The sequence below is a fragment of the Melanostigma gelatinosum genome, assembly GCF_949748355.1.
Source record: "Melanostigma gelatinosum genome assembly, chromosome: 24".
In the NCBI taxonomy this organism is placed as follows: domain Eukaryota; kingdom Metazoa; phylum Chordata; class Actinopteri; order Perciformes; family Zoarcidae; genus Melanostigma; species Melanostigma gelatinosum.
Window position 1 is genome coordinate 9,178,293 of NC_136657.1, and position 25,418 is coordinate 9,203,710.

General features: G+C 46.2%; 2 protein-coding genes across 2 annotated transcripts; one reads left to right on the top strand and one right to left on the bottom strand.

Moving 5' to 3' along the window:
- Nucleotides 1-422: 422 nt before the first annotated feature.
- On the bottom strand, nucleotides 423-14,595 carry mbd5 (methyl-CpG binding domain protein 5). The gene is made up of 9 exons (XM_079296555.1): nucleotides 14,462-14,595; nucleotides 12,882-12,984; nucleotides 11,147-11,318; nucleotides 8,626-10,980; nucleotides 5,434-5,654; nucleotides 4,208-5,344; nucleotides 3,882-3,955; nucleotides 3,643-3,718; nucleotides 423-3,533 (listed from the first exon to the last, which is right to left on the bottom strand). The coding sequence occupies exons 1-9, from the start codon at nucleotides 14,572-14,574 to the stop codon at nucleotides 3,471-3,473; spliced, it is 4,314 nt and encodes a 1,437-aa protein (XP_079152681.1). The 5' UTR covers nucleotides 14,575-14,595; the 3' UTR covers nucleotides 423-3,470.
- Nucleotides 14,596-19,801: 5,206 nt separating this feature from the next.
- On the top strand, nucleotides 19,802-23,084 carry orc4 (origin recognition complex, subunit 4). Its single transcript, XM_079296249.1, has 14 exons — nucleotides 19,802-19,850; nucleotides 20,249-20,322; nucleotides 20,396-20,472; nucleotides 20,679-20,769; nucleotides 20,860-20,935; nucleotides 21,062-21,147; nucleotides 21,224-21,272; nucleotides 21,355-21,506; nucleotides 21,579-21,752; nucleotides 21,834-21,920; nucleotides 22,005-22,113; nucleotides 22,200-22,295; nucleotides 22,456-22,523; nucleotides 22,618-23,084. The coding sequence occupies exons 2-14, from the start codon at nucleotides 20,266-20,268 to the stop codon at nucleotides 22,798-22,800; spliced, it is 1,305 nt and encodes a 434-aa protein (XP_079152375.1). The 5' UTR covers nucleotides 19,802-19,850; nucleotides 20,249-20,265; the 3' UTR covers nucleotides 22,801-23,084.
- Nucleotides 23,085-25,418: the final 2,334 nt, after the last annotated feature.

Genomic DNA, 25,418 nt, shown 5'->3' on the forward strand with positions numbered 1-25,418 from the left:
GGATCAATGGAGGTTTATCTGATCAAAATAGAGCAAATAAAGATATAAAGATGTATTATTATAGATCAACAACCCAGCAACCTTTTGTTATAAGTACAATTGCAAGCTGCAACATTAAAGTACTGCTTATTGTTTATTAAATAATATCTATTAGTGTTTATGTGACATTTCCAGCCATCATCTCATCGTTTTATTCTTTTATTCTCTGTATGCTGCTGAATTAACTTCTTCTATCTGCCCGCTAGAGGGCAGTGTGTAACAAGAAACAATAATCCTTGCTATCTCCACTCTGTGAAGTTATTACACTTTTTATTCTACAAACCAGCTGTTTAAACTGAGAAAAAGATAACCGGAGGAACAAATACGCGTAACACACCAGATTATTCAAGTAAGAGTGACCATGTTTTTAATATCTTCAACATCTGTGCAACATTGTTCAAAATGTTACATCACTGCATGACCTGTAATGTTTCACAATATTTACAAAAGAATGCTGCTTACATCAAACCATTAAAAAAAGTCCAAACAATCTCAAAAAGAGAAATTAATAAGAGCAATCAAATGCACATCATCCTTCACGCAAGTCTATTTTTTGTAAAGTATATATTAGTGAGAAAATATATACTTAATTACAAGTTGACCAAATAAAATACTGACAATGAAAAGGCTGGAAGAGGGAAATGATTCAAAGAGCAGGAAAATAGAAATCACACTCACACCTCAGCACACAGGCGGGAGGAGGAAGAGAAGAACTGCACAGACCATCTCAAACACAAAGATGCTTTCACCTCTTGACCACAAAGAACATGAAACTGATAGAACAGATCCATAACACATGGGTTCCCAACACGAGGCCGGGTTCCTGCATGTCATTGCACAAAAAACAAGGAAGGGGCGCAGAATGAACTTCACCGAAAGAGCTCCGGGATCCTCGACAGCGAACGTCACATTTTTGAAAAACGGCCGAAAGATTTCCTCGTCACAGATTACAGTAAAACCTCCGAGGTTCTTAAATGTGTGCACGCTGAAATATTAGGGACATTTAGGAAAGCATGGATATTATTAAACACAGATATCCTGCGTCCAACTTAAGTTTAAGGTTGTTAAAAGTGTGAACAAATGAACAAAATCAGAAACCTTTAAATCGTTACTTGGTTGTAATTCATAGCTGGACTTTGAGGCTCCCTGTTTACAACATTGGGTATAAAACTTAAGCACATTTGTGGGATTCCTCGCCACGAATAAAACGGTTTTCTGGGGATATAAAACCATAAGACATGCGTCAACAGTAGCGTGTTCATGTTTTACTGGGTGAGAAAGAAAAGAATCTCTTTACGATGTAGTGTACTATTTGGTTTTACGGTTTGGAACAGTTGGGTTCTTTGCAGTAACTTCAAGTAATAGTTTTCTTCGTTTGATCAAATTAAAAGCAGTGGGAGTAACAGCTGTGTGTGTACATGTTAGAAGGCAAAGCTACAAATAAATTACTACTTCATGGCTCTTCGGTGAGCGTTTTGGAGCGTGCACGTTGAGGGTGTGCACGAAAGAGAAGGTTTCAAACAATCAGAGATGCCGTGTTTCCAAGCTGTTGATCTTTGCCATCGATTGGTATATTGCACTTGATATTTCTGTCGTGATTTCAGGTGGTTTTGATCTGGAGTGTGTGATGTGCATCACTGTGGCTTTTAAGACCCCGTGATGGTTTCGCTTTGCTCGTTTTAAAACTGCATTTATTACCAACATTAACGGCGTCTGCCTTTTCAGATGTGCATATTCATAAATAGTATGGTGTCAGAGGCAGACGTAACATTTTCTTCCTTTATGACACGATGCGTAACAAAAACAAACAATGAGAAACGTGTTCTCTGTAATGCTCACTTCTTAAATTAAAGGGACCGGGACCTTTGACATGGACTCTGAACACATGATCTATTCACTGGTAAAAAACAAAACATACATATACACATATAAGGCTTGAGTTCTCAACTCTTGGTAGTATTATTGCCATCTAGCATATTTGTAAAGCTTAAAATAAATATGGAGTACTGTACATGAATAATTTACACCAATAAGCAAAAGTAAAAATAAACACAAGGCCTCTAAATGAGAGAAATGCTTTCACCGCTCTTTAAAGCGAGTTCTGATGCTCCAGACCGGAGGTCGGTTACTCTACCTAAAGCTATCGTTGTGGCGAAGAACGACTACAGTCATGGGAAAAAATAAAATCACTGTACAAAGCACGAGAACATAATCACAACAACCAAATGACATAATTCATCAATGCAGCCTGTGATTTCTTGATTGTAGCTGAAGGAAAAATCCACCCGCGGTTGTGTTCTTGTGCTGCATTCAGGGTCCTCTCGGCTGTCTTTGTTTTAACACAGTTCAAAATATGCTTCAGTTCAATATGAGGTAAAACAGAGAAAAGCAGGGAACCATATGTGAGAGGCTGAGAAACGTATTTCATGCCACATTTATGACACAAACTAATTGTTATTATCGATTAACATGCCAATTGCTGTTTTGTGATTAATTGTTTAGTCAATAAAAGGACAAAAACTATGAAAAAGTACCCTTAAATTTGTTCTTTCTTAAGTAGATGACAGCCTGTTATCTAAATATCTGCAGCATCAGGTGACCCCGAGCCTTCGTGTAAGGAAAACAAAATGACACGTGAGGGTGGATTTTTCCTTCTATAAAACATCTGGCAACCAAAGGAATCTTCAGCCAACCAGACTTTGTTTTAAGCACAAACACCGGATCTCCAAATGTGATGTTCCCGTCGAGGTGGCTGGAGGAGCCGGCGTCCATCTACCGCTCGTCGTTTCCCAGCCTGCTCCGGGGGAACAATGAAGACTTTCTGCTGGTACAGTTCATTCACACAAAAAACCAGCACGTCGTACAGTTGATCATATAAAAGCTTTAGGCTGTATTCTTATTTATCCCACGCATGCGGCCGTCTGCAACCGCACGTCTGAATAGAAACCAAGACATTGGTACACTTCTTTGTTTCTGTACAATAAAAGATAAAATGTGCATTAGGTATGCTTGTACATGACATTGTACAATATTTACATACAATTCCTCATAGCATGAAATTTCAGGATTATCTATATACATATTGAAAATGTATCAGAAATATTTGGACTGTCTATTTTTCTTAAATATGTATGGTAATGCTTGTAGCTTTTTTTGTTTTTGTTTTACTATCTTATATTAGAAAAAAATAGTTAATTCAGTGAGCTGTAGACAAATCGCAACCAATGTTTTTCTGTATTTGTCCGTGTTTCCTCTCTGCAGCTAGAACTGAATATCCAGCACCTTCTGTGGTCGTTAAGTCAAGTCGATATCGCGGATGTACCACTGAAGGTCCATGTGTAGCACCTGTTAGAGAGCTCGGATCGCATCGAGGCTGAACGGACAAAGTCTCCGGAGGCTTGGAGGACGTTCTTGGGCCGACACATTCGATGTTATCTGGATATCTTCCTCCTCTTAGACTTGGGGAGCTTCACCTGACGATCCCTCGACGGGATCTGCCGACAGACGGACAGAAAACGTTACGGTGACGAAAAACACGGGGAGAAAAAAAAAAAAAGACTTCTTCGTCTCTCCGGGAGATCAAGAAAGGTGTAAACAACTCACTGTGCCCGACATCTTATCCAGCTCACTCATGGCCTCGTGGATAGCAGCTTCCAAGTGATTATTCAGTTTCCCCGGCCTGTTGAACATTGATATTTTACATTATTTCCTGTTAAGCTAATGCAGACAGGTTTTTTTGCTGCAGGCACCAACACCAACACATTAACCTGGTTGAGATCTAAGTTGCAGCACGGTGTGTAACCATTTACTGAAGCAACAATACGGTGGGCAGGTTTACTCACTTCAGGCCTCTTTTGGCGGCTCGGTCAAGTGCCTCCAAGTCGTGCGTCCGTGTTTTTAGCTTCTCTGGCTCTACCTGGAGGGAGACGAGACCAAACACCAAAACAACGACGGTGGATTTGATTACAGGGTTTGGAGCGTTTTGGAATCCATCTGCCTTCGACTTTCTGCCAAGCATCTACATTACACTGGAGAATAATTTGCGGCAGCCAAACTTTGAATATGGGGACTATGGCTGGTTTGTTTAGCCACTGAAATCAGCCTTCACTCTGCATTTAGTCTCAAAGAATTCAAGTTGTAAAATAGTGTTCACAGACGGGTTGCTCACCTTGGCCTGCTCCCGCAGCTGCATAGCAGCACTGTGCACTTGTTCGTCCCCAGCCAGCTTGGCAGGCCAAGGTGGGAAGCCCTTCAGCTGGCCCCAGACCAGCTCTCCCATGTTGAAGGTCCTGGACCGGTAGCAGTGAAGCAGCTCTGAAGAGGGAGAGTCCGGTTGCCGCAGGTCCTCCTCGCTGCTTAGGCTCTTAGTGTCCGAGGGGCTGGGCGCCGTACCGTTGAAGTGGCCGTTGTAGTGGCTGTAGTCTTTGGCTGTGGCCAGAGGTCCCTCCAGGCTCGTGGAGGAGCCGGGCGACTGGTCGTCCCCCGTCAGCTCCTGCCGCGGGGGGCCCAGCACATCTCCGTAACACCGGGCGCTGAAGTGGGAAGTGGCGCCGTTGATGTGGACGCAGCGCTCCACCGTCTGCTCCAGACGCTCCTTGTAGTTCGCAGGCGTCCGGTGGCAGTTGTTGAAGCGGTAGCCATCATCGAGGAAGGCCTTATCGTGGGCCATGACCAGGCCGTGGTCGTTGGACCCCTCCGTGGGGCAGGGCGGGGCGGGGGCCAGGCTGGCGGGTCGCTCCATGCAGGGACTACTCCTCACTTGGGTCGAGCACTCCAGAAACTCCTCACCACCCCAGGCGCTGTTGTTGCTGTGAGCGTCGAAGCCTCCCCCGTGCTGCGTCTCCCCGTCCCACTGGCCCCTGGGAGTCCCACGGCCAGGAGAGCGGAAGTAGTCGTTGGCCTCGGGGCCGTCTGGAGTGCTCTTTCCTGGATCCATGTTCTTCTGACCTCGTCCCGGCCTCACCTGCCTCGGCCTGGCTTGCTGCGGTAACACCTCTCCTTCCTGGTGCCTGTGCAGGACTGTGCTAACTGCTTGGGGGAGGTTGCCCGGCTCCCCTATAGAGGCAGTAAAGGCACTCATGGCGCTGAGGGCAGGCACCGGACTCGATTGTGTGGTGCCGCTCACTGTGGTGGTTATAGTTACATGCATGCCCTTGCTGGCGGCGTCCACCACGGCTCTGTAGATGGCGTCCACCGACTCCGGGCCTCCACCCGGGCCCCTGTCACCGCCGGGCGCCCCCGCTGGAAGCCCTTCGCCTTGGGGCTGTTGTTCCTCCCTGAACTGCGGGTGAGACAACATCCCCGTCTGTGGACACGACAGCAAGGTCACAACACGATGAAATTACGTGAATTTTAAACGCTGCAGACAATTAAAGTAGAACTCATCATCCCCACCTGGTAGTTCTGGTAGAGGCAGGCCATGGAGCCGGCATTGCCGTTGCTTCTGTCTGAGTAGGGCGGGTTGTCAGAGAAGTGCTGCTGTCCCTGGTAGGCTGGGTGGGAGGCGACCCCCTGCTGCATGCCCTGGTGGACCTGCTGCTGGTACATCTGACCTACACCGGTGTTGACGTGAGGCTGCAGGCCGCCCATACCGCAGCCTAGGGACGAGGGGTTTCCTGCAAAATCATTGGGACAATGTAAGTCAAAATTGTCGTGGGACGCAAAAGACAGACGCTGACGGGGATGATCAGTCACCCAGCTCCTCCACTAGCTCTCTCTTCAGTATTTAAACCAAATAGCACAGCAACGTCACTGCTTACTATCCCTTTTTGCTCGATAATAATACTGCAAATCCAGTATTTCCTGACTTGATGTAATCACACATTATGCACAACTCGAGCAGACTTTGCTAATTATTGGCATGACCAAACGCATTTGCATTCAGGCTTTTGCAAACAATATACTGTATAAAAATACAAGCAGATCTGTTTGAGTGGGCGGCCAAAATAACGGCAAATGACTGGCAAAGCTGGGCAAGTGTAGAGACTTTCAGAATAAAAGAAAAAGTTGCACATTAACAATCTGTTGCGCCCAAAACGAACAGATGGACGCGCTGCGCGGTCCAGACAGACTAGTTAGCAAAGCGTCCAAGGACAGAACATGAACAAAAAAAACACATATCAAGCCCACAGATGTATCAATGAATGAGGAGCGAGCCCGGCAGCAACGCTACGCAGACAAAAGCAGAAGCAAACACAGACCCTCAGAGGCCGACGCCGTGTTCTGTGGGAGTGAGGACGAGGCCGGAGCAGCTGGTGATGCTACGTAGCTGAAGGGCAGCTGTGTGTGTTCTCCATTTTTCTTTCTTCCCTCTCTAACGGCGAGAGCCACGACCCCCCCCCCCCCCCCTTAAGTCCCCACATCCTCCGCTACCGCTATGATATAGTGACGGCTGTTGCCGGGGGAGGTTTCCATGGGAACCGAGTGATGATTGGTGGTGCTGTCCGCTGCCAGGAAGCTCGTTGGGGGACTTTGGGTGGATGGGTGGAGGAGGGGGGGGAGGGTTACCAGGGCCGGGTGGTGTGATTTTACTCTTCTGGGGGATGGGGGGCGGTCAGCTGGGTGGCAGGAGGTCTTTGGGGGGTTTACAATGAACTTTGGAGTATTTGTTGATAGGGGGGGGGGGGCGTTCAAGGCACGCTAGCCGTCCAGAAACAGATGGTTAGAGGCTAATGCTAAAAAAGCCACAGACTAGACCACTTTCAAAGCGCTTGCAGTGCTCTTAAGGACCCAAACATGTCGTCCAAATTAGCCTCAAGTATGAAGAAATCAAGGAGACTACTCAGAGGCATAAGATCTGCTCTTTGGTGACAAGCTTCTTTTGTCCCGAGAGCCTGTGAGTGCTTATGTGCTAGACAGGGGAGGTGAGTCATTTCGCTGTATCTGTGCCATTATCATTGCTTTCTTTTGCAGGATAAAAACAACAAAACACCGATGAGTTTTGGACCATTAGAGGCAAGAGTTTTCCCGGTTTTGCCAAGTTAAAAAGTAGCCAATATTAGCAACCAGTGCCACCAGCATAACAGCGCGTAATCCACTGTGTATTGCACAGCAGTAATAAGTAATATGACAATGTGATTACCATAATATAGTGCTTGTTCGTAGACTAACAGAGCCAAGGCCGGCAACATTAAGGAGTTCAAATTTCAGTACAGGTGGGAGAGGAGGGGGGGGTTTGTTTGCTAGATGTTTGCATGATGAGACATGGCAGAGATAGTCTCGAAGAAAACTGCACCAATATGGCACCATTTGGGATTTGAGGCCGTAAAAGGTTGTCGTGAGATATAAAAACGTCAGGAGTCCAGCTTCTTCTTCTTCTTCTTATGTCGTGATTACTGGTCGTTAGCTAAGAGGTGCATTACCGCCACCAAGTAGACTGGAGTCGCTCCACTCTAATTCACGGGCTGTCTCAAGTGCGACCACTAGTGGTAAATATCCGTATAGCGGTCTAGTAGGACGTCTAGGGGCCCTGCAGAGTAAAGTTTTGATGACAGGCTCCCCTGATTGTTTGCATCACCTGTTCTGCGATTATGACACAAGGATGAGCACATTTTGAACTGTTGTGACGATGCGTGTTTTTAGATTTACATTACGTCCCTACATCCTGTCATGCTCGACCTCCTGACTTTCGTCGACTTGACTTGCAGAATAACGAGATACCTGGTGATTAGAACAGGTGGGCTGCAGCAGACCTCGGTGGTATCTTCATTATAAACCATACGAGGACACACAGACGCACCATGAATACATAAACTCGTAGTCCGGCCCCACAGCAGGCAGGGCGATGGGGAAAAAAGAACAACAAGATCTCGGTCTTTTCAGCTCTTTCAAAACAAAACGCTCACATGAATGAGAGTACACACACACACGCACACGCATAAAAAGCATACAGTCACACACAGATAAACAGAAGCACACGCACTGTAATACACAAGTAGTCATAGGCACACAATCATTCAAACACACACACACACACTAAACCCTCATCAAAGGCTTCACTCTGGTCCCTATTCAGGGTCTATAGTTACTATAGCGACCAGCTAGCTCTTTTTCGAGCGCCCTATCTGGGCTGCTTCCCTTAAAGGGTGATCCAGATCCCATTTCCATCTTCTTACACCATTGACTGATGCTAGCATACAAATAAAACAAAGAGAAACACTGGCGGACTGACAATTAGCCAAGCTTTCCAAAGATGAGGGGCCTGCTCATTAGCTCAGAGATACAGGAGGAGCCCGACTGTCTCGGCTCGGGGCCTATCACCGAAATCCTTTGGTTTGTGTTCACTCATAAGCATGGAAACCTTCTTCATCCAACCACTAGCTTATCACGAGGAAGAGCGGGGGATACACAGTCACTACCTGCAATAGTGTGATCACTGTGCTCACGCAATAAATATAACTGTAGTTATTTTAGCAATGAATGAAATGCAAATGTCAGAAATTCATCCTGTTTCAAAAAGAGACAATAAATAAATAACATATTTGCGCCATTGTGTTATTTAAGGGAGTATAAATGACTTAAAATGTAAATATTTAGCAGTAAATGTATTGCGAGTAAAGACTTATAAAGAAATATAAAAAGTCTCACCCGAATCAGAGATGGTCTGTGTACAGCTTCCATCAGCACCTCCATGTGGCATCACCACCATGGTAGTCCGCCCCATCCCGTGAAGGAGGTTCTGCTGTGAGGGGTGAGGGCCGGGATGGGACAGCGGTGGGGGGTTAGTGTGGGGGCGTCCCAGCGGCATGCCATCGGGGCCCACTGGTCCACCTCCTGGCACCATAGGCCCACAGTTACTCATGGAAGAGGCCTGCATCTGGGCTATCATGTCAGGGAACTGGCCTGGACGAGAGCCCAGATGGCCCCCAGAGGTGTCCATGTTCTGGCAGTGCTGCATGGCATCCCCTGGACCCCGAAGCCTCTGCTGAGCTAGGAGGTTCTGCTGAGGGCCAGCAGGGACCATACCAGTGCTGTCGTTGTAGTGCAGCTGTGCAGATCCTTGAGGCCCCGGGCCAGGGCTAAGACCTGGACGATGGTTGTGGGAGCTCTGGCAGCTCATGGACTGGAGAAGCTGGGCCATGGAGGTGTTTGGGGGAAGGTTTCCCAGTCGGCCCACTTTTCGAAGCTGCTCAGTGGCACTGGGCCCCGCCATGTGGGGTCCTCCCATGCCTCGCTTGTTAAGCATGTTGTAGACCATGTTGTTACTGTTGTCGTGGTTTACAGCAGCGCTGCCCGATGACTGCTTCCGTTTGCGCATGGGGTCCCTCTGCTGGGCCATGAGCTTGTCTCTAAGAGCCGCCCGACCACTCTGGCCCTCAGGAGTGTTGAGCAGCATGGTGGAGTTTGGCGGGAGCATTGAGTTTAAAGTGCTGTGTCCCTCCAAGCCTCGAGGGCCGCTCATAGAGCCAGGGTGTCCGCCACCTACTCCATTACCTCCACCACCAGCCCCCATACCTGCCATACCACCACCACCACCGCCCACGCCAGCAGGGCTGTTGCCAGCAGTGCTGAGTTTGTTTTGATTTGCTAGCTGTGCTTTGGCTGCGGCTGACAAGAGACTGCTGGCCGGGAAGGAAGCGGCATTCTGTTGGTTGAGAATCTGGTTGAGGGGCATACCCAGGAGTCCTGGGTGGCCCTTCTGGGAAGCGCTAGGGGTTGCCAGAGAAGAAGATGACGAGGAGGAAGAGGTGGGTGAGTACATGGGGTTGTTGTGCTGCTGGGCGCCAATCGAGTTTCCCATGCCGGGCAGCATCTGGGAGTCTTTGTACTGGTGGTGCGGGTCAGTTTTGTTGGTGGAGGGGCTGGAGGGCATGGAAGGCCTGGGAGATCCCATGGCCGACCTGGGGGAACGAGGAGGAACCTTCATGCCACATGGGGCCTGGTGCCCCGAGGGCATTGCAAAGTTCCCATGGTCAGAGGAGGTGGAGGATGACCGTGAGCGATGAGGAGAGGCCTCCATTCGGCCAAGGACAGGCCCTGCCATGTGGACAGGCGAAGTGACAGGGGAGGGGGACATGGAGGAAGCCGGACCACCCTGTTGAGTCCTTTGAACATGGCCGCTATGCCCCACAGGCACAGGCTTCACTGTGGGTAAAGGTAAGTTGCTTGGCAAGGGAACGATGGCGGGAGGGGGTATGTTTACATTCATCATTTGTACCTGAGAGTGGATATTGGGCTGGAAGTTGGAGGGGTTTGGGGCGTGGCGGGGGATGGGGTCCAGGATGCCTAATGGGTCTTTTTCGGACATCAACTGCCTTTTCTGAAGAGCACAGGATGGTGGTATGGATGGAGGAGGCGGTACGGGATGCACAGGGGGCTGTGTTTTATGGTGAAATGCTGCACGGGACATATCCATACCAGGGGGGAAGCTCCCCCGAGGCATGTTCATGACAGGGCTTTTGGCAGTGGCCGTGGGGGAGAGGGGTGTGCTAGTCCTCCCTGTCATGGCGCAAGATAGCTGGCCCGCAGGGGAGCCATGGAGCATTAAACTGGGTGGGGAAAGAGGCGTCCTAGAGTTCCCATGGATGGAGGCTGAGCCAGGACTACCAGCTCCTGGAAACCCACAAGGATTGGTCCTTGGAAAGCCATCGGGGCTGCCCAGAGTGTCTGCACTGGGCGACTGTGAGCCATCTCCATACAGCTTAGCACTGGAGGGAGGCGGGCTCAGCATGCCTCCATACCCAACCCGGTAAGGGGATCTGGGGCCTGGCTCCCCACTGCACAACCTCTGCGGCCTGGGGTATCCAGAGTAGAGCTCGGGATGCTGGGCTCCACCCATCTCCTGGGGTGGATACAGCCTCTGCTGCTGCTGCTGTCCAGCTGCCATCATCATCTTGAAAGGATTCTTGCAGTCTGGGCCAACAGCGTTGGGCAGGCCATCGTGGGGTTTAGTCCTTATTACTCGTTGAGACGTGGAGTGTGCAACGACCACCGATGATGTACCTTGAGGCCAAACAAAGTACATTTGAGTTCAATACCAATGCCTTGGACAAAACCAGGGCAGGAAAGTCATTGTCATCTGCAGGTGGCAGAGGCTGGTGAACCATTAAAATGACAAACTAGTTAATATCGGGATTCATTTGTCAAATATAACTGGATTTACTCGTACCTCCCCCCGGACTGGTGAGCGTCAGAGGTGGGTGCGTCCCCATGCTCCTGTGCAGCGTGGCCACCGCCAGAAGCTTCCTCTTGTGAATGCAGAGCTTGGTGATGTCTTCATCAGCGCTCACATCCTCCGCCGTCCTCTGCTTCACAGCTGCCCCTGGGTCGAAGTTGAACACCTGCGGAGAAAGATTGGTGGGTTGAACAGACATCAGTTCACAGATACCAATGTGTCTTTCACTTTTGGTCATGGTCACAGAGCACTTTGGAGTAATTGCCCACATCTAAGGATGGTCAAGAATCTAAGAATCATTTCCTTTCTTCTTTTTCTGTCTACAGAAGACAGTTAAAGTGAAAAGGGGGGATTGTGAAAAATGTTTTGTGTTTGGGGGGTTAGCATCTGCTATATTAAAACATGAATAATAGAGCAGAGAAGCCTGATAATGGCCTGATCTCACAGACATTTGTAAGGGACAAATTTAGCTTCAAGAAGGATAATCATTTGGATTATCCCCATGCAATGTGATACAGTGGACGCCTCACGACACCCAGACATCTGCAGTATGGACCTTCCCATAGATCAGTGGAGTCGGTCAGCTTGAATTTATTTCATACATGCTGCGCATATGGAATGGGAGTGGAGACATGGATTACGCTGCCGGAGTGGTTCGAGAGCTTTCTCTGGACATTTTTCCGCCGTGAAAACAGGCCACGACTGGAATTCATTGTATCCGACATTAATCCAAGCCGACCACAGCCACCGAGCTCCGTGAAGGACAAAACTACAAACTTGTTTTTTTACAGCCACCTTTCAAGCTGACAGGGGGGACTTCTTGATACTCAAACGACCATTTCAACAAAAATAAAAGCATCACTTTAACAACAGTCTGTCAGAAGTTGTTTTCACCTTGGTTTGACGAGCGTGACACCATTTCCTCCTCACAGACGTGTTTACCTCGTCCTCATTCCTCCCTCTATTCCTGTCCTCCTTCCTAGCTGCCGTAACAAATGTCAAATAAGTAACGTGTCCTATCTTGAGGCGGGAACACGTCCAGAGTTGACCGCCTGCTTTGAATTAAACTATCATGTAGTCTGAAGAGGCATTTAGCTCACATTTACTCTCAGTGATTTGCAGCCAAACCTGTAATAAGTGGAAACTAACGAACACAACAGCTGCTCCACAAGCAACAAACAGTTCTTTCAAAAATAACTTAATTATTAAATCTTAAAATCGCAGATTGAAATTTAAGCGATTGGTTAAAACTCCTGCACAACCCAGCATGCAATGGTCTCACTGACTTTTACTTCTCCAGGAGAAAAATAAGGAAATGCACCATCAAAACAAAAGAAATCTTCCCCTTACAAACGTAGATTTTATGTCTCACTTGTCTCCAAACAGCAGGGACGGGATCAGACATGATTCCCCAAACTAAACCCAAATCCTGTTTGGCGTAATCTGCGATTTGACGCTTGAAATGAAGTGAGGTTCACATCTTTTTACCTTGCAGAGAACAGCTGATGAATAAAGCTTGTTGTAAAAATGACATTTAGGGTACAGCAACGCCACCTGCTAATGAAAGTTTAGGTTTGATCAGCTAGGGGCCCTTCCTTAGCTGTAGTTTTTAGACATCATCATATTAATTCATCTTAATTAGAATATCTTCTGAAGTCGATTCATAAGGCAGCTGTAAAATCACCGCCTGGTCGCTGTGTTTTAAATGAATCATGACAAAAATAATTACCTTGTGGAGGATGAGTGGGCACTCCAGGCCGCATTTGCAGGTTCCATCTGTCAGCAGGTAGGTCTTCACCTGCTCCAAGCCGGACAGCACCGAGCCACTGGGACTGCACACAGAAAACACCGATGTTAGTCTGAGGACAGACGTCAGCCGGAGTGGCTCCAGAGCACAAACACTCCTTCCGTCACACTAAATGTTGCATTCTTTAAAAAGGATTTTTACAAGGGCTTAGTTCTCCCACCACAATTTCATTCCTGACTCAGAAGATGAAAAGGAACCGCTGCACATTGAAACGCTCCACTGACAGACGTACAAACGATTTCTGTAGGTGGGTTAGCAGCTCCTTGAGGCAGGTTCCGCTGCAGGTTTAACAGCCTTGCAACCAAGAAATCAAACAGTCAAATCCTCCCACACCACACAGGAACTCCTCCATCCATATGAACTAAAAACAATAATTGAAAACATGTTCAGTGAGGAGGAGCCTGGTAAAATATCATGTTGAATAAAAGGTCCAAGCTCATTATCAATATGTAACTAATGAATCACTACCTGATACATGCATGCAAATGTCTTCCTTTTAGTTTGGAATTTGGAGACACTTTCTAAAACAATAATATTCCACTTATGCCATTACAGTGTTCCTTTATTTTAAATCTATTTCACAACGATAAAACCAGGAACTGAAAATAACCATCAGGAATGTGAACAGGAAGTCACAGCTGCAGTAAATCCAGGAGAAATTAGGAGTTTTGAACCAACGACTAAATCATCAGTCACAGCTGCTGTGAACACATCTACTGTGAAAGGATCTACAGTTGCACATCCCCGAAGCAAAAGCACGCTTTAAATGCAAAAGAACATGAGCATGTGTGCGGTGACAGTATCAGGCCACGGTCACAGAAGTACACGGGATTCTTTCCAACACCCAAAATAAACCTGACACCAGCCAACTGCTTCAGTTCATTGTGGCTGGTAAATACCCGAGCTGGTGTTCATATGCCGGGAAGGACACCAACTTCCAGGCTACATAGCACGGATCCAACCCATTAGTCAAAGCCCCTGTTGCACAAGTGGATTTCATAAGCGATTGACGGGTTTCTTGAACGGAGGCGTCGTGAAATTAGCTTGGAGCAATTTACCAGAATTTGGCGTTTCCCGTCCAAGCAAACAACAATTTACTTGAGTCAAGGGAACACTTAGTGCAATCTTACCGGCAGCCTCCCAAAGAACAATATGTTCAAGAGATTCTTACAGCTACTCGATGCCAAATACTGTGGTAAAGCTGCAGCCTGAGTTAAGGGAATAACTATGACTCCGTACAGCAAGAAACACGATCAAAAAGTCTCCGTGTTACCTCCTGCAGCACCAAAACCTATTCTTTTTATTGATTTTACATAAATTATATGATTTTTACAACTCATCTACTTTTGGCCACTTTATGCGCCACAGACAGATAAACCTGACCTGATTTTGGTGATATCTTTTCAGTCATTTACTGTGCATAATGTGGAACAATATATGGATCCAGAAATCTAAAATGTAATCTAAAGAAGCCGATTTACGAGCTCTATTAACAGTCTTACCTTATGTATACGACCCCGCCGCCGTGCTCCGGCTTGCGCTGCCAGCCGATGGGGACCTGGACAGGGACGGCCTGCCTCTCATCTCCCGCCTCGCAGTCCTTTCCGCCATTCATTGCTCCACTGGTTTTACGCTCGACGCCTCAGAGGTATATATATCAGACATCAACCGGTGTCTTCGCAATGCACCTCATGTTCGTCTTCCAAAGCCGTGGTGGAGGAGGAGATGGTGGGAAGGGTGCGGAGACGGATAGAGCTGCAGGATTATGCTTCGACGTAGGGCTTTGCTCTCAGGTAGAGCTGGTGGGTGGTCGGGTAGGGTGAGGCGAGCTCACAGCAGACCCTACCCTCTCAGCTGCTTCATGGCTACACAGCTAAATGGTGCATGGACTTCCATTACTGCATCTTGTCTTTCAGAGCCATCCGACTCGGGCAGATGCTGGCTGAAGAAGCGGGATCGGGAGTGGCTTTGCTTTCACAGGAAAGTCGCCCAGGATACAGTCCCTCAGTCAGACAAACAGAGTGTGTTTAACATATCGGCTCCCAAACGCAGTTGTGTAGTGGTATTCCCATGGTTCCTGTGAGGGCAGAGCAGAAGAGGAATGCACATGAATTAATAGTCAATGCGATCCGTTTGCATTGCATGAGTAAATACATCATTTAATCTGCTCTGGGAATGGAAGACATACATGATATAGAAGCCGCTTCAAGTTCTGACAGTCTTTTTATTTAACCAATTACTTCCATTGTGCTATAAAAAGGCAAAATGCTAACTAATTGTTGGACAATATCTGAACTCGGTATGTTAGCGATGGCGCTCCATGCAAAGCCTCCTCTCAGCCGCCGGTGCTGCTGACTCATAACTGCCCCGTGAGCTGCTGAGACCGAACCCAGTGACACCACCACAGAGGAAGAGAGCGAGGCGAGGAGGGTGGTGCTGCCCGTGGTCACAGCAGCTAAACGTATGCCGTTTATCTGGAAATACGCAGCACCTCATCGTCTCAGTAGAGGTGCGTAGTGTCCTATCAGAGACCACCACATCGTTAACATCTCATCTCCCATGGCTCCGTGTGTGCAGAGGTAACAGAGAAAGCATCATTTATATTGTTGTGTTCATATTGGAGGAAAAAAATTATTATTTTTCCAACAAGTGCTTGGTGCAGAGTTGCTGTTTGAGGACGTCTCTGGCTGCGACATGTTTAACCTCCGTTTATCAGGTTCTGATTTAGTATTTTGGCTTTTTTGTTTGCTCGAATTGGACAGACGAGAAGCGGTACAAAGAGAGAAGTCCTGGACCCGATTCAAACCAAAGACATTTTGATTAAAAACTACATCGGAGCCACAGCCCAATGTTTTCATCTTAATCTTTGGCAAAGCAACAGTATTTAAATCTGTCACCTTGCTAATGTGAAAGCACAAAATTAAATCTCAGCTCTCACCATTTTACGGCCCGTTCCTCCCCACCATTTCCTGACTCTCAAGAACTACCATGTCCACATTACATATGGTATCTACTAATCCGTAACCTTTTACTGCAGGTGGATCTTTTTTCAGATTATGTTTTCGGCCTTTACACATGTATTGTTCACAGCAACAAGAAAGAGACAGACAGACAGTGAGAGAGGACAGAGAGGGGGTCGAACTCAGGACACAAAAGCCTCACAGAAATGCAGCCTGAATTCCATTATTACTGCACTGAAGAAATATTACGGTGGATTCTTTAGCTGTGACCAGCAGCTAAAAAATGTCCCCACCTTTTGGCAGCTATCGTGAAGCTATATTATGTGTTATAGTAGGCTTTAGTAGGCTTTTGCATGATGCTTTTGCACGATTGCTTTGGAGCCTCAGCACATCGCTGTTGCAGCTAGGCCGACGTTGAGTTACGCATCCTTTAAAAATATACGTGGGGACACAAGATCTGCTATTTTGAATCTACGGCCAAATCTACAGACTTGTTTGGCAGATTAGGACAAACAAAAGCCAATATAGTTCATCCTAGTCTGGATACAAGGCATCAAATGTAATGCACATTGTGTAGAAACTGGTGAATGTTTTAAATGGTGACTAGTTGCAGTAGAGCCTGCATTATGAAGCTTCATTTACTGATGGTCTTTACCTGTATAATGTACTGCATGGTACTAAACAATTCACACGGCGCTCTCCACTGCAGCTTTTCAAATGACACAGTGCAGACACTATACATTTAAACTTTAGAGGCTTCATACTGAAGCTATGATACGTAGAACGGTACGTGGGTTTAAGGACAAGGAGAGAAACAAAGCCTCACGTCACTGCAGAGTCACTGCAGAGTCACTGCGATTATAGAAAGGATGGGAATAATAGTGCGAGTGTCATTATGTGGCACTCGGGAAGGTAAAACACACCGATTCGAAGACGTGACAGTGAAGGGAAAGCAGTCAACAACAATCTTACGGTTTTCCTATTTTCTACCGCAACATAACATTGAGGAAAAGATGCAGAATTATTGGAAACATGTTCAGAGGAAAAATAAGTTTTGGCACAGAACTGCCTTGCATATGATGTGAATTCTTCACAGCTTGGACTCAATCCAGCTGAAAACTTAATACAAGCAGTCTGGAAAAAAAGATGAATGCAGAAAAAAATACACAAACAGCCACCGGAGACTTACGGCAATGCAATCTCAGAAAGAAAAAAAATGTTTCAGATAAGACATAATGACTGTAGGAGAACACAACAAAACTTTACCAGCATTTGGATTGTCGGATTTTAGTAACACCCAGTCTGTCAACTGAATAAAGCTATTTAGAAACAACAGTGAGAGGATGGCCTTTTCACACCTGTCTCAGTTTAGCACAACCTTAAAAGATGTCGGAAGAAATATGTTGACCCTGAATCTGATTTAATGCCTGGTTAACTTGACACACTATGTATGTTATGCAGATAATGCAGGGAATTTATGATCAGATTTCTGCTCATATTTGATTCTTACCTGCATAAAATATATTGTCGGGCCACATGGGTAAATTAAATGGTATCATACGTCACCTTGAACATAGACAGTGTGTGTATCATGCAGTATGCTCTTTATTAGGTTGACATGGGAGCATGACACCTGACCACCTCTGAACATGAACTCCTGAGCATTTATATCTGCATTTAGAGCTGACCACTTGATCGGACCTCTAAATATGCATTGAGTGCCAACAGGGTCTGTCATATGTTGTCAAATAAAGCAAGAGCAGGGAACAGGTAGCAATGCAAGTTCCCTGCACAGAGCATGTACTGTTTATAGAGTATAATCCTGGGCATGATACTAAAAAAGGAAGCAGGATCAACTGTATGTCCTCTCACTGAAGCACACCACATCTACCATGGTCTTTCAGACTAGATTAAACCCATTAATTCTCAACCTAGCATTAAATCTTGCTGTAACCCCATGGAGTTGGCTAAGGCTAGCTATAGCTGTAAATTAGCCATATTGTCCTGCAGCAGCCTTCAAAGTTGACAGCTATACATAAGTAACTATAATATGTAATATGTATAAATTACTTTTTCCTCCAAAACTGGAGAACGTGACAACCGCTTGTGTACATTACCAAAGCAACCACAGTTGTCTGAACCTTAGCTAATAGCCAATTAGCTTGGTGAACATTAGCTAGACTGCCAATATGTTGCCTTTATTAAACGTTTTAGCGACAACCGTGTGCAAGTTAAATGTTGTTTACTGTATCACATGATACAATGTGCAGCTGAAACTCCATCGTGTGTGAAGTGAGCGTGTCAACAAGCGGAATCAGTGCTGTCTGACTGTGCTTTTTGATGCATTGGATACAGCATCTGACCTAGCTCAGCTGGCTAGCTACCGTTAGCTAACTAGCTAGCTAGCCAGCTAGCTTGTTGTAACGTAAAATGAATTAGAGGGCGAGCTAATAACGCTAATAACGTTTTAGCATTGAAATGAGCGAAACCGGAAGCGGTGTCGCACACATTGCGGACCGACCAACCCGGATTCCGACTTCAAATTGTCGAAGTAAAAAAAGAGAAGCAAGCTAGGCCCGCGTTAAGGTTTCCGAGCCATGCAAGGCCAGGCCAGGCCAGGGCACTAGGCCGAGTTAGCACGGGTTAGCCTAGCATAGCTAGCTGATATAGCCGTGCAAAACCCGTTGCGTTTGCAGGGAGAGAGAGAGAGAGAGCGAAGAAGAAGAAGAGAGACGCTTTTCAGGCATTAACGTCAAAATCAAGCCGTAAACAGTCCGTTCTTACACGTGCATCACGGAGAACTCACACCGGTACTGAAACAGTGAAATGTGTAAATAAAAATAAGAATATGAAGCCTACCCATTAGTTCTCTGCCTCTGCTGGTTCTCCTACACTGGGATATTGGAAATGATGGAGAGCCCCACCGCGCATGCGCGGCAGGATCAACCAGCAGATGGGAGAGAGGTGATGCACGTTACCCTCCAGAGCTCAGATGCATAAGCTCTCTGTGGCAAAAACAAAAAACATTGGTGATGAAATTATGAAATGAATGAGGCACAACTGAACGTGTGGGTGGGATGACTCACACAGAGTTTTCACTAAAGGCTCCTACAGTGGGTTGTGGGGGCCTCCAGGCAGCAAAATAAAGAATAGTTAATGTTGTTTAATATAAAATAATGACCTCTCATATCATGAGGTTGCACCCTTATATATAATATATATATATGCAAATGCTTGACGTTTGTCTGAAGGTCCAACCCGAGGAGACATTAAATTAATTCAGTGTGTGGCTGCTGGAAAAGGACCGCTTCATGTATTTTTAAGGGCAAACACAGGGCTGAATGTGAAAGCAGAGAGTCGTATTTTAGGATAATGTGACAGGCTAAATGTGAGCGGAGACTGGGAGACGACATGTGAGATATCTGGTGCTTTATTGGGCTTTTTTCATCAGTCAACCAAAAGCCACAGGAATCGTGTTAAAGTGCTTACCGTCATTGTGAGTGAGTGAAAGATGTTATGCATACAGATGAACACAATCTAAATCAGAGCCGTGGTGACAGTTAAAATAAATAAATCCTAATTACATTTAATTTACCATGTTGGGGCAATCAGTGTCAACTCCCTGAAATGCTTAACGATATGATAATTTCAAATAAATGTGTTACCTGCTCTGTAAATGTGTATATTAAGCACACTTCAATTTACAGATATTACTCGTTATTTATAGTGATATTAATAGTAAAAGTAGTAATACATGTATGTATATATTGTATTTATGGTGACAGTGCATTTCTATTCTATTCCATTCTATTCTGACCCTCAGCCAATCAGAGCCCGAGAATCCGTCAAAGCCGGACGTCGTCATAGCCGGCAGAGCGGTATTCCCGCGAAGATTGAGACCACGCTGGAGGAGAACTCCTGTGTTTACCAGGTATGTCTCTTTATTATTTGATGTGTGTACACCACCAGACAGTCTGACGTTAACGCAAAATAAACAGTCAACGTAGTTCAGAGCCGCGTGGACGGGAAGTGGTGCCAAACTCTATTCGTAAATTACGACACATCTTTGCTTTCCGGCAACTTTTAACAGACAAACTAACACACGTCAGAGGTAGTTAATAAAGTGGAAATTGTATTAAAAATATCTATTTTTTCAGTATCTACATGCTAAATTGTGACTTGTCCTCATTTATGATGGAGTTTATCTAATGTCACAGTATGAATGCACATATGTATCACAAAGCGAGTTCGTGCATTTTACATTACGGACCATAGGAAGTCCCTGCAGCACATCTTGGGAAACACATATGTATTTGACATGTTTTGCAGATTAGAGTCGCAGCATCATGAGTAAGAGGAAGATGACAACGACTCATTTGCCAGTGGGAGAATGCATCTCACAGGTGTGTATCAGCAAACCTGACTTATTCTCCTCTAACCTGTTTATGGATGATGTGTCACTGTAATGTCTTTCAGGTTCAGGAGACGTTAAGGGAGCGGCTTTGTCATCAGCGGCTCCCTGACAGGCCGGAGGGAGTGGAAGCGCAACACAAGTAGGTGGAAAATACACTTTTAAGATTGCTTTTCTCCTTCAGCAACACAAGTGTCCCAGGTGTTGCTCTGTAGAGCAGGTAGTGAGAATCCACCACCACCACTGAGCCTTTCATCATTTACACTCATCAGGAAAACTATAGAACGCATTGTTTCCTACAACTGTAGGAGCATTATGGGTATTGTAGTGAAAGCTGTGTATTTTCAGACACCTCTTGGAGCTGCTGAAGCGGACCGCCGTCCACGGGGAGAGCAACTCCGTGCTCATCGTGGGCCCCAGAGGAGCAGGAAAAACGATGGTGAGCCTCTGCAGCCGGATCATACCATGAGCCTATGGGTAAAAGACAACAAAGGGTGTGTTGTCTGATGTCTGTGTTTTGTGTCCGCAGCTGCTGAAGTGTGTCCTGCGAGACCTGCTAGAGGAAAAAGAAGCACAGAAAAGCCTGCTACAGGTTCACCTCAATGGTACAAGTGCTGACTCTTCACCAAACCTGAATTCAAGAATTCAAAACATATCCACCAGAGATAAACCTTTACTTCGTTATTATTTTGTCCAGATAATAAGATCCATTTCTTGCCCGTTTGCGTCAGGTCTCCTGCAGACCGACGACAGAATAGCGCTCAAAGAAATAACGCGGCAGCTCCACCTGGAGAACGTCGTCGGAGACAAAGTGTTTGTGAGTGTTTGGAAAGAGTTTTGTCAGTTATGATGCAAGAAAACTGCTTTAAAAACCTGCTTCTGTTGTGTTTCAGGGAAGTTTTGCAGAGAATCTGTGTTTCTTGTTGGAGGCATTGAAGAAAGGTCAGAACACGTAGCGTCTAGATTTAAGAGTGTGGCTACAGCTGCTTTTTGGGTTTCACACGTTACTCGTTCTCCCGTCCAGGCGATCGCAGCAGCAGCCGCCCGGTGCTGTTCGTTCTGGATGAGTTCGACCTGTTCGCCCACCACAAGAACCAGACTCTGCTCTACAACCTGCTGGACGTCTCCCAGTCCGCCCAGGCTCCCATCGCTGTGGTGGGCATCACCTGCAGACTGGTGAGCCTCACTCAGTCACCCAGGCCTTTTTAGGATAACACCGACGGTGTTGACGGTGTAACTTTCATCCAGGACGTTCTGGAGCTGCTGGAGAAGCGCGTGAAGTCTCGGTTTTCCCACCGTCAGATCCACCTGCTGAGCAACCCGACGTTCACCGAGTACCTGGACCGGGTCCGGACCCAGCTCAGCCTGCCGGACGACTTCCCGGACGACAAGTTCGCTCTGGACTGGAACGGCAGCATAGAGGTGAACCGAGGGGCTCCAAACATCTGGAATTAGACACGAGTACATTAAGCTGAACCGTCTCTCCTGTTTTTCTTTCTTCAGACTCTGTGTGAAGACAAATCAGTGGAGGATGTTTTACAGAGACACTTCAACTCCAGCAAGGACTTCCGCTCAATGCACATGCTGCTGGTACAACACCCCTTTATTTCAATTATAACAAACCACACCTGTCATTTGGTTTGAGACCTCGCTGCCCTAACTCTCTATCTCCAGATGTTGTGTCTGAGTCGAGTGTCTGTTGCCAAACCTGCCATCAAACCTGCAGACCTGCTGGAGGCCAGCAGACTGTGTTTTGCCGACGCCAACGCGAATATGCTCCACGGTAAAAACAGACGGCCTCTCTCTGTTCAGACTCCCTCTAAAGAGTTCACAGCTGTTATATTTGTGTTTTCTTTTCTCTCTCCGTAGGTCTGTCCATCCTGGAGCTGTGCCTCATCATCGCCATGAAACACCTCAACGACGTCTACGAAGGAGAGCCGTTCAATCTGCAAATGGTTCACAACGGTACGACTGGATGGAGGCATGGAAGAACTGACTCTTTAGCACTTAGGCAAACAAGAAAAGAAGCCACTTTATGTGGCTGCAATTTAAAAGAACAAAGCTCTTACATGTCAGCCAGAACGTTATTCCTTGTGTATGATGAGTTGATCTTTCTGTTTTTTAGAGTTTAAGAAGTTCCTGCAGAGGAAGTCGAACTCCATGTATAACTTTGAGCAGCCGGTCATCTTGAAGGTGCGTGTACAGGCTCTCTAGCTCGTATATATATATATATATTAATATAAAGATGGTCGACTCTGATTTACTGACACCAACACTTCGTCCTCAGGCCTTCGAGCACCTGCAGCAGCTGGAGCTGATCCGGCCGGTCGACAGCTCCTCGGCCAAAACCCAGAGGGAGTACCAGCTGATGAGGCTCATGCTGGACCACAGTCAGATCATGGAGGCCCTGCAGAAGTACCCACAATGCCCCACGGACGTCAAGCAGTGGGCCATGTCGGCGTTCGGCTAGGACCCTGCATACATTTGGACTTCATGTAGACGTTTGTTTTCTGCTCAACGCTGCAAGCAAGGATAGAGAAAAGGTGAAATAATAGCTGAGAGATTTGGGGAAAGTGTTGAAAACAACACAGACGAAAGAAGCTTCCGAGGTTACTGAACTGGACGACCAAAATTAAACCAGAAGGAAAACATGGCTGCCAGTATGTGAAACCTACACCAGTAGTCAGGATTATTTTACATGTTCTCTGAATACCAAGTGTGTTCTGGAGCTGAGTTTGGACAACTACTGTAAATAATCACAAAATATAAAGTTTTGCATTAGTTATTGAGGATATGATGAAATAAAGTGTATTATTAAAACAAGACACCCGTCATCTGATTTTGACCATCTTTTAGCCCAAATTTCTTCTAGAATTTAATTTAAAAGTGGAAAGAAATGTCAAGCTGGTGTGAGCACCTCACCTGCTGAATGCTGCCACCTAGTGGTGGATGTCTACACTCACCATCCACACGGTTTACATCCTGCACAAAACACACTGCACATACTGTACATACATGCAGTTAACAGGTCTATTAATAACACACCGTGTACCGGAACATTTAGAGGACTTGGGCTGCTCCCTCAGTCCTGCAACAATAAATTAACTGTTTAACTTCCATTTGCTTCGTGACTAATAATATAACTCTCCATCGTCTCTTCTGGTAGTTTTACGTTCTTGCTCAAGGTACTCTGGTATTTTTCATGTAATCGGGAATATCTTCTGAGTTTTATTGCACTCATCCTGTAAAATCTAAACAGTTAAACAAATTGACTAAAGGCTTTCTAACTTCTACCTGCAGCCGACGGATAAACGAGGAGGAAGTAGTGATGTCAGTGAAAAGAAGACGAACATCAGCATTCACAATCTAAAAACACATTTATTTACATCACGTGGATCACTTCAGCTGATAAAAACACGGCCCAGAGTCACAGCGCTGATCAGGGATCTGGTTGGTCTCCTCTGTGATAATGCTTCCAGGGTTTCTCAAGCTTCTTCTCTGCTGTAATACTTTACCAAGAGGACTCTCCTCTGATCGTCCCTTCACTGGGAGGTCTCAAGAACTCCAGTTTGAAATTCCAGACATAAGTTTCTTGTCCTGTTTTCACATCTTCTAGTCAGCAAAATAAAACGCACAGTCACATGTACCAGGAGTATAGAAAACAAAAAATAAACATTTTCATCATTTTAGAGACGTTTTTGTGACTACTAGATTTATCGGTTACTTCCAGCCTTGAAAACCAGAAACCCTGTGAGTGTCATTACCATGACACGCTGCGTTGGCAGATCCTGGATCAGCGCTGCACCTCCAGAGCCTTGAGAAATGTGGGGTCGAAAAACGCCTGTAGTGTTTTGGGTTGTTTTTGTAGAAATTTCCAGCCTGGCCACCAGACGTATCCTGCTGTCGCGAGTCCATTGGAGTTCAATGTTTCCTCTAAAATTCTTACCAACAGTGGGAAAAGGAGGAGATGGAGCTGCTGGAATGAAGTATCTGTAGTGGGTGATTGCTTTGTCACGTGGAGTATTGCAACTGATGTTTAAGAGCTTTGGGGATTCTTCAAATTGCAACTGTCAGGGGACCCGAGTAGGTACCTTGAGGAACGCCATGTTGGATAATTGTGTAACTTAAGTGCCTACTTGGATGCTTTACAAAGTACTCCAATGAGCCTCCAGCTTTCAGTTGACACAAAGCTCAACTTAAAGTCATGAGCCGGACCGAGCCGAGGCAAAACACAAGAAAAGTAGAAATGAATGAAGAGGAAACACTGAAGTTCAACACGCACTTATAAAGATTCAGCTCAGAGTATATAGTTGATACAGGTATTTATGTTCTCACGTCTGTACAGATCCTAGACTGCTTAAAGTAGTGGGGCAACAAGACACAAATGTTTCACTGGTAGTTAATATGCACAGCAATGTGAGGCGCTGGGCCAGAGGAGGTCGAGATAGAAACACGTAAAGCTGCATGCTGAGGAAACCCATTCATACACCTTTAAGTGACACCATGTCCGGCTCAGATCTGCTGAGATAGTCCAGACCTGAGGGGAAGCAACGAAGAGTTCACATCGGGACGCAGGTTCAGACGAAGACAGTTATTTGGGACAAACCGATATGCTTCTTAAAGAGCGCATGTGGAGCGTGGTCCGTTATATTCAATGCACAGATTTGTTCTTCTCTTTGTGGTTGGTGTGGACGGGGTCAGCCTGCTAGTTCAATGCCCTCGGAGCAGGTCAGCGTACAACCAGGTGTATGAATGGATCTCCGAGTGCGTTTGGTTTTACTAGTTTCTACAGCGACGGGGCACAATCACACGAAACCAGCCAAACCCAGAGCCCTCTAGAGTTACACAGGGCCGGGCTCAATCCACCAAAGCACACACAATACTGGAACCCAGGAGTCTGAAGAACAATCATTCTCGGTCGTTTGTCCATAGACTGAATAGAAAGAAGCACGTTACAGTTTATATCTTTTCTTTTTGAATTAATGAAAGTATTTCCTGAATTACAACTGAACCCCCCCCCCCCCCCTCCCCCAACAACAACAACCATAAATCGTGCTAACCCTTACGACATTATTCAGAGTTGCACCT